Here is a 12,458-nt window from a genome sequence, read left to right on the forward strand (position 1 = left end):
GTTTAAATAAAAACCGTGACATCATATTTTGAGTTTAATGCATAAACTTAAGATCGCCGTGGGAAGATTTCCTTTTCTTTTTCAAAAATAAGTACAGGTCGCATTCTGATCCTAAAAGCTTAATTCTCTAGTGATCTATATGCAGGGCTTTTTTTTTCTTAAAAAAATGTTTTAGGGGTACTCTCATTTTGACTCAAGAAAATCACCATTTTATAGTTCAAATCGGGAAAAGTAAATACAGTAAATGGACAAAAGTACAAAGATTCACAAAATGTTTAGGGGGTATGCATACCCCTGCCTTCCCCCCAGAAAAAAGCCCTGTCTATATGCTTATGAGCATATAGTTCCAAGCCAAGTAAAGCAGAATGCTTTACCATTAGAATGGTAGTGTTTTACAGTACAATCCTACACACAACTGCTCAGAAGCCACACTAAGTTCAGTCTGGCTCCCATTTTCCAGAGGACACGATTTAACAGCAGCAGTAAGTCAGATCTTCATTCATAGAGCCAGGAATTCAAACGCTCTGTACCAGTCTCTGTATAAGAAAATACCTGGCAAGAAACAGCTTGCCTCCATAGCACATCTAGGGGATGAGCCTGCCTAAATCACACCTTTAAGATCCACACTCCCCAAGGAAATTTGGTGACTATTTAGCCACCCCTGATTTAGCAGCTCTGCTTTTTGGTGATGGGCAGTTTTATCTTCCTGTATTCTATCTGTAGTTTTCTGCACATATTTCAAAATTCTGGTTTTAACCCATAAAGCCCCTGAAATAATTCAAACACTCTCCTATTCCCATCTGACCCGGAGCCCCTCTTCTCTTTATCATTTGTGCACTGGTTTAAAGGATCTTATACTGAACCTTGGTGGTAGTAAAACCCCAAGTCGTTTGTAATTTAATTCAGGATGAAGTAAAGAACTTGTGCATAGCTGAAAATGGATGGTGGTTGGACAATTTTGCACAAGGTGGGGTCAGCTAGGGTGAGGTGTTTGCTGACAGTTGAGCTAAGAGGGCAGAAACCTTGATCAATCAGAATTATGTTCTCTTCTTTTTCGCCTAACTCCAGCGAAGACTGATGTTTCTTATTCTGATACGCTCCATAAAAAGAAGGCCACCTTCCATATTTTTCTACAAATTTTCCCCACCAGTTTTTTGTGTGTGGCAGCAACCATTTCCCCTTCAGCAATGCCTGGAATAATGTTTGGTCTGGGGCGTTATGGAAGATGCAAAATGGTGGGCAGGCTGGTGCTGCTTCTTGAGCGGCAGCAACAAAACAAAACTTGGGAAGGGGGACTTGTTGTGCCATGGGCCATTGTCACAGCAAATGGTAAGCCTGAGGAACTGTTGGAGATCCCTGCCCCCCTACAAAAAATTGTGAGATGGTTTCACTCCAGTTTCTCTGTCCACAAAGTGGAGAATTCTCATTGTCATTTGTGCACAGCTCTCGATATTTGGAAGAAGTTTATAAAAGTTTATAAAACTGAGAATTTTGGTGGCATGGTAAGCTTCCTCCCCTCCTGCTCCCCGTTCTACATCTAGTACAACACATACTGGACATGAAATCAAGTAAATTATTACAAATCATATTAAGATAAAATGTGCTAAATGTGTCATCTTTTGAAACCAAAACATCACAAATGGGATCAAGTTTGCAGATATTAACGGACTACATCAGACCTCACATGAGAAATGAAAGTAAAAAGCCAATTTAATTGCAATGTATAAAAGTACATAAAATAGCCATAAAATTTATTTCATTCACAAGCACTGCAACTTTTTTAAAGTTCATTAATAATGATAATAAATGTTTCTCCTAGGGAAACATACACATCTTGCTGAATGCCCATCTTATTAATTTTTGTGTGTGGTGTTTTATGAAAAGCCATTCATTTTTAATGCTAAGTATACTTTATACAAAAACCATAATGTCTTAGGCAGAAAGATCTATTGATAATACTGGGCCATTACATACGGAAAACTGAAAAGGAACAACCTTATTTGCATGATGTATTTTTCAAAAAGGCAGTGAGAATAATTGATACCTCAAATTTTCCTGCCGCTTTTCTAAGGCTCCTCGAAAGATTCCGTATTACAGCACAGCCCTATATATGCACACTCAGAAGTAAGATCCACTGCATTCAGTGGGGCTTACTCCCAGGTGTAGGATTGCAGCCTTCCAGAGTGAAAACACCAAGACTGTCCCAACACTACCCATTGCAGTTAGTATCTACCTACCGTCCTACCTACCCTTCTATCTATTTCCAGTTTTTCTGTACAAATCATATACGTTTGTAGGATTAAAAAAAATCCACATGGTTTGAAAACTGACAGTTCCTGGTTGTTTTATAATGGTAAAGTTACTAAAGTTAAAAACATTCAAAAGTATGGAACTGAAACAAAACCTTACACCTGGATTAAATATGTATCAGAAGAAGAAATTTGAGATCTTACCTAAAAGCAGAACACAGATTTTGCATTGCAAGTCACAAAATGTGGTGCTAAAGGGCTCCATGAAAGCATCCTGTCTCATGCAAGCAGCCCTTTCTTTCTGGTGTGCATGTGAAGCCAGAGTTTGGTCCAGCAGCCGTGGGCCTTATTTGCTAGGGAAATCAGCAGCGAGTTTATCAGCCCCTACCCTGGCTTGCCTTAGGTGATTTGAATATGTGTATACAAAAGGCAGAGGGAGTGGGAACACCTGTTGGATTAGTGTTCGACATCTTCATTGCCTGTGACCCTAAGTTCCTCGCTCCGGTTATATTCACAGCAAACACAGAGCATGATAAATGGGGCATACAGAATGAATCACTCAACACTGATAAAAAATAAATGAGCCCAGAGCTGCACGCAGGTTACATTCACCTTCCTACAGCTGACAGCTAAACAGCTACCCAGAGGAATAATGTTTTGACTTGTGCATGCTCATAAGTGTTAGAAATGGAAGTGTTTTGTCAGTTAGCTAGCTTATTCTGTTCAGAAATGACCGGACATAATTGTTCCCCACGATATTATATAATAAACCTGCAAGAAATCAGTTCTTAGCCCCAAAGGAGCTGTGTGTGTGTGCAAAAAGTATTCCTTTTAAACACATACTATGGTTCATCTCTGTGCCAGCTCTGGGACATCATTATTCACTATAATATTAGATAATACATGTTTCAGATTGGTTCTTAGACCAAAGGGGGACCATGCAAAATTAATGTTAAAATATATGTGCCTCTTTCTATATTCCTATAGTTATCCTTGCACAAAGGATTCTTGCCAGGCCCTACAACTCCTACCCGGACAGTCTACTCAACATGCAAAATCTTCTTTGGGACCGTCAAGCCTAAAGTCAAGGGATATCTGCTCTGAACAAAGTACTATAGCAGGAATAAAAGTAATAGGAGTTCAGCTTTCGGAAAAAATGTCATTTTGGTCGGCGGGAGGCGCCGTTGCTTTGCACGGTAAGCCCAGCACCTTTGCGCTTCGCTGTGCCCGTCTCCCTCGCCCTCCGCCGTAACCTCAGAATTACAAGTTTGCGTGTTTGCTTTGGTCCCCTTTTGGTCTCTCACGAGGCGGAAGTGACAGCTGTCAACTCACCAAAAATGGAGTAATTTGGGATTTAACGGTAGCTGTGATTGAGTCAGCCATCCCGCACCAAAGCGCAGCACCAGCAGCAAAGGAGTTCACCATTTTTCTAACGCAATTTTATGCGATTTTCTCTAAGAAAAGCAAAACTTTGACGTGAAACTGCATTCTGGATTAGGGTTGGGAGGAATCAGAGTGAGTAATTTAAATAGATTTGCTGCAGTCTGAAGTTTGTTTGTTTTTTGTACAGGGAATTTGTTACTCCAAGGCAACCCAAGCTCAGCTCCATCTCTGACCCGAAATATTAAACGTGATAAATATTAAACATTTCAGGGCCCCCACCCCAATAGGAGGATAGTGGAGTGTGTCGCCAGAAGCAAGGCATTTTAATACGTTTAAACGAGAAAACAAACAAGCCCTGCTGTCCAGTTGCATCTACTAAAATCCCGATTGTTTTCTAGGGTCACCATTCATTTAACGTCGGGGGACGGAGACAGCCAGGAAGAAACCAGGAAGTTCCTTCTCCGTGTATCGGATTGCCCCTCTAACTGTTCCTATCTCTATGCAGCTTTCTCCGTCCTGGAACGTCTACTCTGCGAGATGAGCGGAGAGACGTCCCGCTGAGCGTGATGGGAGTTGTAGTGTATCTACATCTTCAGGTCCAGAGTGTGGGAAGGAGCGTGTCCTTCCTGGACTACCGATCCCATAATGCAACAGGGAAGCGAAAGAGCGTATCACGTGATGTACAAAATGGCTTCCCTGTGTCGGAGGGAGCGGAGCGCGATGGGTGACAGGAGCTTGTGAAGTGGCCGGCGCTGCGTTGCCATGCAGAAGATCAAGTCTTTGATGACCCGACAGGTACCGCCGGGAGGGCAAGCGGGTGGGGGCGCGGAGGTTTTGCACGGGCGGCGAGGAAGGGGCGGGAAAGAGCGGAGCCGGCGGTGCAAAGGACGGGTGGTGGGAGAGTCCCCGCGTCGTGGGAGGGGGGTCTTTGCGGTTGTAGGACAAGGCCAGAATCCCCGTAACTGAAAGGAAGGCTTTGGACGCGGGCGGCATTTGGGTGATAGGAATAAGCGGCAGGGTGACCATGTGAATGTGTCGCATAAAGAAAGACACGGGAAATCTTTAAAATACACGCGCCACAATTTCTGTGCGTGTTTGCAGGGAAATCCTGTTGTCTTTTTAATGGGACATGCCCATAAGGTGGTAGCCTCATTGGATTGTTGTGATGAAATTTCCTAGGGAAATTTCAGCCTCTTTAGGGGTGTGGGGGAGGGGGAAGGCAGGAATTCGCAAGCATACAAGTGTCGAGTTTTCTTGGGGCTTCCGAGAGGGCAGGGAATCTTTTCCAGTAAGAATGAACAGGGATGGGAACTTGCCATGCATTGGCGTTGAATCCATTGCTGGTCACATCCAGAGTAGATTGAAGATCATGATGACTAAGGCCCTTCAGATTCAAGTGGGTCTACGTCTGCTTTGAGCAAAAATTAGCTAGGTACTCTCCATTGCTTTCTTTGTGGGGAGAAGGATTTCTGAATGAATGAATGGGACACATTGTGGGAAGGAGTTGGTGAATGAAGGAGATAGGAATGGGCTTTCCTGAAAGAAAGGGGAAAGCTACCACCTTCTGGGCTGTCCACATTTTTTCCTTAATGCATGCTTCCCAAATCCTTAGGCTTAGGGACTGACCTGGTCTTCAGATACATTTTCTGTTATCCATGTGGACCGTGGATTGGTCGGTTTGAGGTTTTCTCCCATCCATTGAATTCTATGGGTGATGTAATGGTATTGGTGTTTGGGAGCCATATATACTTGTCAATTGCTTTTTCTGTGCTTGATGACAGAAGGAGCCATATGTTATCTGTGCAAGTAAAGCTGACTTTAGGACCTACCAAGCTGGTGAACTCGTACAATGAGGTTGTAGGTTTTCTGGGGGAGTGTAGCACAGGAGATGACCTGACCGTAAACTTTGTAAAACAGATGCTATTGTTTTTATGGTAATTTGTTTCATGTGAGGTAGGTTTTTCTATAAAGGCACAATAAACCTTAGAGGAAACCTCTTCTCCCTCCTCAGGAGTGTGTGTGGACTGGGCTACATTGATCAACTTGCAAAATGTAATGCTCTGAAGGGATTGCAACTGCCCAATGATTTGGTCCCGGAAAGATCCCAGTTGAAAAAGAATAGAGCTATGCTTGCTTGGAGAAGCATGAGAGAAACAAGTGGAATATCTCTGTGTGTCCAGTTCTGATTTTGCTATTAAAGGGATGACATAGTATGTCCTCAGTACTTCAATGGATTAGGCTGCTCTCATTTTGCTTCTCAAAGTATATTGCTTTTCATATATATTTAAAATATATATATTAAATTTAAATACTATGGAGTTAGACAATAGAATTTATTTCAGTAAATGTTGTTTCTTTGTTCCTTGGGATCGGCCATTACTATATCTATTTTGTTAATGATTTGCTTTACACAGGCATCCCAAAACAATTTGCAATATAATAAAAACATATATAAAACAGTTAAACCATGGAATATGTAAAACATTTAAATTTACAGTTTAAAGCAATTATAGCACATAAGATCTTTTCAGATCCAATACAGATAGCAGCTGGAATCAAGAAGGTTCCATGATTTAGAAGGTTTGTTGAAAAAGGAACATATTTAGCAGGTGCTCAGTATGAGAATATAGAGAATATAATGTACTGTATATAGAGAATATAATATTGAGAATAGGCAATAGAGAATATAATGGGATTTCCAAAGGGTAGGTGTTGCCACACTAAAGGACATAGTACAGAATGGACTCCCTAACAGAATGGTATCTGCAGAACACAGTGATTGGTATGCAGTGGGTGGGACAATCTTTTAGGTATTCAGGACTCAAACTGTATAGGGCCTTGTGCACCAGTACCATCACTTTGAATCTCGCCCAGTAACTTATTGGCAGCCAGTGCCATGTAGACAGCATTGTCTTTTTCACACTTGTTATACCATTAGCTGCCTGATTAGGACAACAGAGCCTACTGTGTTTTCAAATAACTTTCAGGTGCAATATTGTTAAAGGTATGACCTGGTACCGTACATAGTCACTCGTTTCAGGAAATTGTCGAATCATGGAATTGTACAGTTGGAAGTTGGAAGGGACTCCAAGAGCCCTCTAGTCCGACAACTGCAATGTTCACAACTGGGATCCAAAGCTGGGGATGGGTGGTAAGGTGGTTCAGCCGCAGGGGAGGAGCAATATGGATGGGTTGTGGCAACCTTCTTCTGCCTCAAAAATGGACCAAGGAGTCATTAGTGGGACTGATAGAATGAAAATGGGGAGCTCCAGATTGGAAGCAGAGGAGAAAGCAAATCAGACGCTTGTTTGATCCAGAGCTGCTGGAAGCTGGGAATGCAGCAGCACTGAACTCAGGTGAATCATAGAACTGTAGATGAGGAAGGGACCCCAAGATCCCAACCCCCCATAGTGCAGGAATCAAGTTATTTTACTGCAGAGTGCCAATAAATCAACCTTCACAAGCCTGGTGCCCACTGGTTGTTTGACCACAAGTCCCAGCTAAAATGGCTGTGCTGACAGGGGCTGATGTGAGTTGTAGTCCAAAATGTTCGGAGGGCATCAGATTGGCAATGGCTGCAATAAATGGCTGACACACACACTCTTCTTCAAACTTATTTGTGGGTAATAATAATATATATTTTTATTTATACCCCGCCCTCCCTGGCCAGAGCTGGACTCAGGGTGGCTAACACCAGTAAAATTACAGTAAAAACATAATAGGGGGGGGGAGCCCAATTTAAAATACAGGTTAAAATGCAATTTAAAATGCAGCCTCATTTTAAAAGTAGCCCATGAATCAAAACCCTAAGGGAGGGAAACATAAGGGTCAGACTGAGTCCAAACCAAAGTATTTCTGAAGTATTTCTGTGGAGGTTGCGGACTGTGTGACATAAGCTGTCTTTTCCTCCCTTAAGGGCCTGAAAAGTCCTCAGGAGAGTATTCATGATCTGAGCCCCCTGGAGAACTTCCGAATTCCAAGCAAGGTATGGTGATATATATTCTAGTAGGTACTGTGAACTATCATAGTTTCTGTCATTTTTTGTTCTCTTGTACTTGTGATCGCTCCTTATTCAAACTGCAATGTTAACTTATCACATTGTTTTCAGTGGTGGCCTGTGGAAGGCTGCTAGCAGGCCCTGGTGTGCTTTGTGAGTCTTGGTTGTGTTTCCCACCATTTTAAAGTAAGGCCATGCTATTGCCTGTTGCATTCTTTCTGATCAGTTTCATGCCAACTGAGCTCAGCAAGAGCTAAACTGGGGTGGAAAAGAGGAAGCAAACAGGGGGAATCATGTAGTTTCTGGGCAACCATTCAAAGTCTCTCTTCTTGCTTCTGGGCTAGCAGGAAGTATTAGAAGATGTTTGGGTAGTTGCCCCTCATCCCTTCTGCCCCCTTGTCTATTTTCCATTGTCTACACTATGATGTATATCTCTGGTAGGTTGTGTAAGCCAGTGAAACAAGTTTCCCTATTAACTTGAAGGATGTATTTTTAGTCACTGGTAGCCTCTTTGAACTGTACATGGTTTATTTCTTATAATATTTCAGCAAAAGATACCTCTTTCAATTTAAGAGATGGGTTTTTGCTGTTGTCATTATTTTGTGGTTCTCTTGGGCTTTGTGTCATTGTGTTAATGAGCAGTGAGCTTTCTTTAAAAAGAGATGTCCTTTAAACCAATGACAGTGTATTCTCTTGTTTTTTTGTGCTCTGCCTCAGAGCTTGCAACAAACCACACCATACACTTGATGAATGAATAAACCTTCTGTGGCTGTTCATTCAAAGGAGGAAGTTAGATTGGGCAGGAATAGAACAGGAGGGGATGTTTCTTTTCAAATGTATCTCTCCCTGCCTCACAATTCTGAGATCATTAGTGTATAGCCTTCTTCCATCCCCCACATTGAGAGATTATGTGGGATGGATAGGATTTTCTTTGTTTTGGCACCCAATTGGGTGACACTCTGTCTTTTAAGCATCAGGGGAAGATTGCTTTATTTGCTCAGAACTTTTGGAGCTCCAGTTTTTAGATCTTGATCTTTTGGTTCTGTATTATGCAGAGGCTGCTTTAGTGCTCCTAGTCTCTGAATCATTTGATATTTATTTTTATTCTTATGTGAGTTGCTTAGAAAGTCCATGGATTACAGTGGTGCCCCGCAAGACGAAAAACGCGCAAGACGAAAGGGTTTTTCGGTTTTTGCGTCACTTCACTAGACGATTTTCCCTATGGGCTTGCTTCGCAAGATGAAAACGTCTTGCGAGTTTGTTCGCTTTTTTCTTAAAGCCGCTTGAAGAGGCGCAGTTGTGACGGACCGTGCTTCGCAAGACGAAAAACATCGCAAGACGAAAAGACTCGCGGAACGAATTAATTTCGTCTTGCGAGGCACCACTGTATTGTGTGCGATACAAGTCTGTGCAGTCAATACAAATAGATCCCTGATTCTATTTTTGATTTTTTCGTGGGAGGAACAGAGGTTTCTCCTTTGCGTTATTCACTTGCTGTTTATTCAAGAGTAAGGGGTGTGTGTGTGTGCAGTTTTACTTCTCAAATAATTTTTATTTGGTTTTACAAAATTAAAATTATAATAATACCACAACACATCCACAATTAAAAGATTCCTCCGAATCTTTGGACTTCCCACCTTCCCCTGCGTGGTTTCTGTTGTTAAACGTTTTCTACTGCATCTTTTTTTCAATAATCCCCCTTTTTTAATAACTGCTTTATGACCATATCTCTTGTTACATGACAAGTGTTATTGGAATCCTGCTAGTGTTTTCAACTGCTTACAGTGGTCTCCAAGATAAATTATAACATTTTCCCATTCCTTATTAAAGTTTTGATCTTCCTGGTTCCTGAGCTTTCCGGTCAGTTTTGCCATTTCAGCATAGTCCAACAATTTAATTTGCTATTCTTCTCTGGTAGGGACTTTATATGTTTTCCATTTCTGGGCTGTGTGTGCAGTTTTCTAGCCAGTCATGCCCACTTCCAGAATACAGTGGTACCTCGGGTTACATACGCTTCAGGTTACAGACTCCGCTAACACAGAAATATTACCTCGGGTTAAGAACTTTGCTTCAGGATGAGAACAGAAATCGTGCTCCGGTGGCGCAGCGGCAGCGGGAGGCCCCATTAGCTAAAGTGGTGCTTCAGGTTAAGAACAGTTTCAGGTTAAGAACGGACCTCCGGAACGAATTAAATACTTAACCCGAGGTACCACTGTACTCCCCTGTTTTTCCATCTCCCAACAGGCACTCTACATTCTGTGGTCACTTAGCACGATCAGTTCCCCTCCGCCTTTAACGTTTTTGTTTGTTTGTTTCTGTTTCTGTGAAAAGGATTCTTCCAAGCATGTTGATACGTCCTTTTTGATTCTCAGTGGGTCTGTTTTGGCTACAGCCCTGTTGGCACTCTCCACCCATGTTGGCACTTAGAAGAATATGCAGTTTCTTTGGCTGTACCGTTCGTTGTGTGAGGAAATCTTCATGCCTGCCTGTGCAGAAATGAATACCCGAGTGAGCAAGGAGAGACAAAGTTCAGTGGAGGGTACATGGTGTGCCATGCATATTCAAGGTCTCATGTTCACTCTCCAGTGAGGAGGACCGCAAAAGGTAGCTCTGTCTGAAATCTTGGGAAGCTGCTGTGAATTTTAATGAGCAGTAATGCAGTAGATGAGCCACTGCCCTGACTGGGTATCATTTATAAGTACTCAGCGACTCCTTTAAAAAGGACATTCTGGTACTCATTCCACTCTTTCCTGAAATCAACAAGCATTTGCCAGATTATGCAGAATTTTGCTGGATCGCAACAACTTGGCTTTTGCTGTCACCAGTTTTGATCTAGTATAAGTCTCATATGTAGACTGTACATTTGTTTCAGATATTTTTACCTGCTTCTCATTTTTTTTTTAAAAAAAAGGCTCCGAAAGCATTGTGCAACAATCAGGAATAAGACAGGCCTTGCCCTCAGGTTTAGTAGCTAAAATACATGATGTGAAAGGCAAAAGGATTGGGAGGGAGGAGGAAAAAACTAAACTCAGCCACTACTTCTAATTACAATATTCTTATTAGCGCTCTTTCCTGCAGGGAAAGCATACTCCCTGCAGCTAGTCCTTCTCTTGCTGATGGATGGAACTAGGTTGGTCTCCCCATTTTTCACATTGTTTTCCTGTTTTTTTCTCTTTATGTCTTTTGGTGTACAGATGCTATAGAGCCTGATATAGTTCCATGACCACACATTAAAATGTCATCATGATATCATTATGATAAAAAATGAGCTAAATCCTCTTTGGACTGTAGTAATTTGGGACAGCGTATAAAGAGCACAGTTGTATTAATGGCTTCAGCCAGAAAAGAGAGAACCTTAACAGAAAATAAGAGGACTTTCCAAGAAAGCTTGAGCAAGAGTTTTTACTGTCTTTAATCTTCAAGGAATGGGAAGCACCTCCAGATGTTGCTAAAACTACAACTCCCATCATGTCTGACCTTTTTGAAAAGAAGGGCCATAGCAGAGTAATAGAGTATCTGCTTTGTAGGTTCAATCTCCAGCATCTTCAGGTAGAACTGGGAGAGATATCCCTGCCTGAAATCCTGGAGAGCTGCTGCCAGTCAGTGTCGACAGTACTGAGCCAGATGGCCCAACGGTCTGACTCCTAGGTTCTGTGCCCCATTGGCCAGAGTCCACCAGCAGAAGGCAACTCCTCTCCGGCTCCTTGAATGTACACACAAACATGTTCCCCCTGAACTGCTGGGCCACTGTGTCCTTAACTTGTGATGGTGGCTGCTTAGAATAGGGAGCATAATGCTTGTTACCATCCATTGGCACAAGAATGCTGCTTAGGCTTTATCACACATTTGTTGTAGCAACACATTCATGTTCAGCTGGAGGCAGGTTGAGGAAGTGGCTTGGCGAAGCCACCTGAACCCTTTGTTTTGTTGTTCCTTCATGCTAGTTAGGAATGTGGTTTGGGTAGTTGGGCTACGTTTGCTTTGTGGCCTTTAGTTAAAGAGGATGAGGCATGCTGAATTAAAAAAGAAACTCTAGAGGCTCCAGATTTAAAATCAACTTCCTTCCTTCCTTCCTTCCTTCCTTCCTTCCTTCCTCAGTGTTTCATACCTTTAATTTCAAAATTCTGCTTTGCTCATCATTGGGTGATCTATTTTTCCCATCTACTTTTTTGTATGTGTGGTAGTGGTTTACCTATCACTTTTTATGTTATAGGATTGGACATCCTTTGTGGGTTTTGTGTTGCTTTTTTAAATTGTAAAGAAAATGCACAGGACTGGATTGACAGGAAAATGTGTTAACTTAATCACCTGTTGGTTCTTGCTTTGGAGGATTTAGGAAATATGGATTAGTTAGCCAAATAAAAAGCACTTTGAGGTTATCAGTTTAGTTTTTTTAATTCAGAAAACCGTAAGTTTTCTGGCCATACCAACAACGTCCTCCTGGGCAGAACGTGCAGACATTGCTAATCCACCCAGATGGTATCACTCCTTCAAGCAAGTGTTCTTGTCTGTAAATCACAGTTTCCCAGCAGTTGGATCGCTAATTGTAGTTAATGGGGGGAAAGCCTCAGCTATTCTTGCTTCAGCAAGCATGACGCCTGTTAATTCTTTTCTTTTCATGGGTTTCATGAGTGTTGTGGTGGTTGTTTTTGTCAGATAGTATCCATGGCAGGTTCACCGAGTCCACACTGTCTGCTGGACAATACTGACATCTTAGGATCTGTGAAGTCCATAGGCTTTCTGTGCAGAGAAAGCTGTTTTGAAAGGAGAATTATCAGCAAGTTGCCTGCAGAGTTTTGGAATTTGATCTCATATTATCCCTGCTCCTT

The 12,458-nt window shown here is 42.1% G+C and overlaps 2 protein-coding genes across 4 annotated transcripts in view; one reads left to right on the top strand and one right to left on the bottom strand.

The window, feature by feature from the left end:
• The window catches only part of HEPACAM2 (HEPACAM family member 2), a 31,183-nt gene extending 28,245 nt beyond the window's left edge, over positions 1–2,938 (bottom strand). The window contains exon 1 of one of the 2 annotated variants that reach the window (XM_053410388.1): positions 2,454–2,936. In XM_053410388.1, the coding sequence (XP_053266363.1) occupies positions 2,454–2,532 (79 nt within the window). In that variant the 5' untranslated portion in view covers positions 2,533–2,936. Of the gene's footprint in view, positions 1–2,453 lie in introns of both variants that reach the window. The other variant, XM_053410389.1, reaches the window with a different exon arrangement.
• A 1,345-nt stretch (positions 2,939–4,283) lies between these two features.
• VPS50 (VPS50 subunit of EARP/GARPII complex) overlaps positions 4,284–12,458 on the top strand; it is an 85,119-nt gene continuing 76,944 nt past the window's right edge. The window contains exons 1-2 of one of the 2 annotated variants that reach the window (XM_053409608.1): positions 4,284–4,427; positions 7,549–7,617. In XM_053409608.1, coding sequence (XP_053265583.1) covers positions 4,395–4,427; positions 7,549–7,617 — 102 coding nt within the window. In that variant the 5' untranslated portion in view covers positions 4,284–4,394. The remainder of the gene's footprint in view (positions 4,428–7,548; positions 7,618–12,458) is intronic. The other variant, XM_053409607.1, reaches the window with a different exon arrangement.

This window comes from Podarcis raffonei, chromosome 12 (genome assembly GCF_027172205.1).
Source record: "Podarcis raffonei isolate rPodRaf1 chromosome 12, rPodRaf1.pri, whole genome shotgun sequence".
NCBI classification, from domain to species: domain Eukaryota; kingdom Metazoa; phylum Chordata; class Lepidosauria; order Squamata; family Lacertidae; genus Podarcis; species Podarcis raffonei.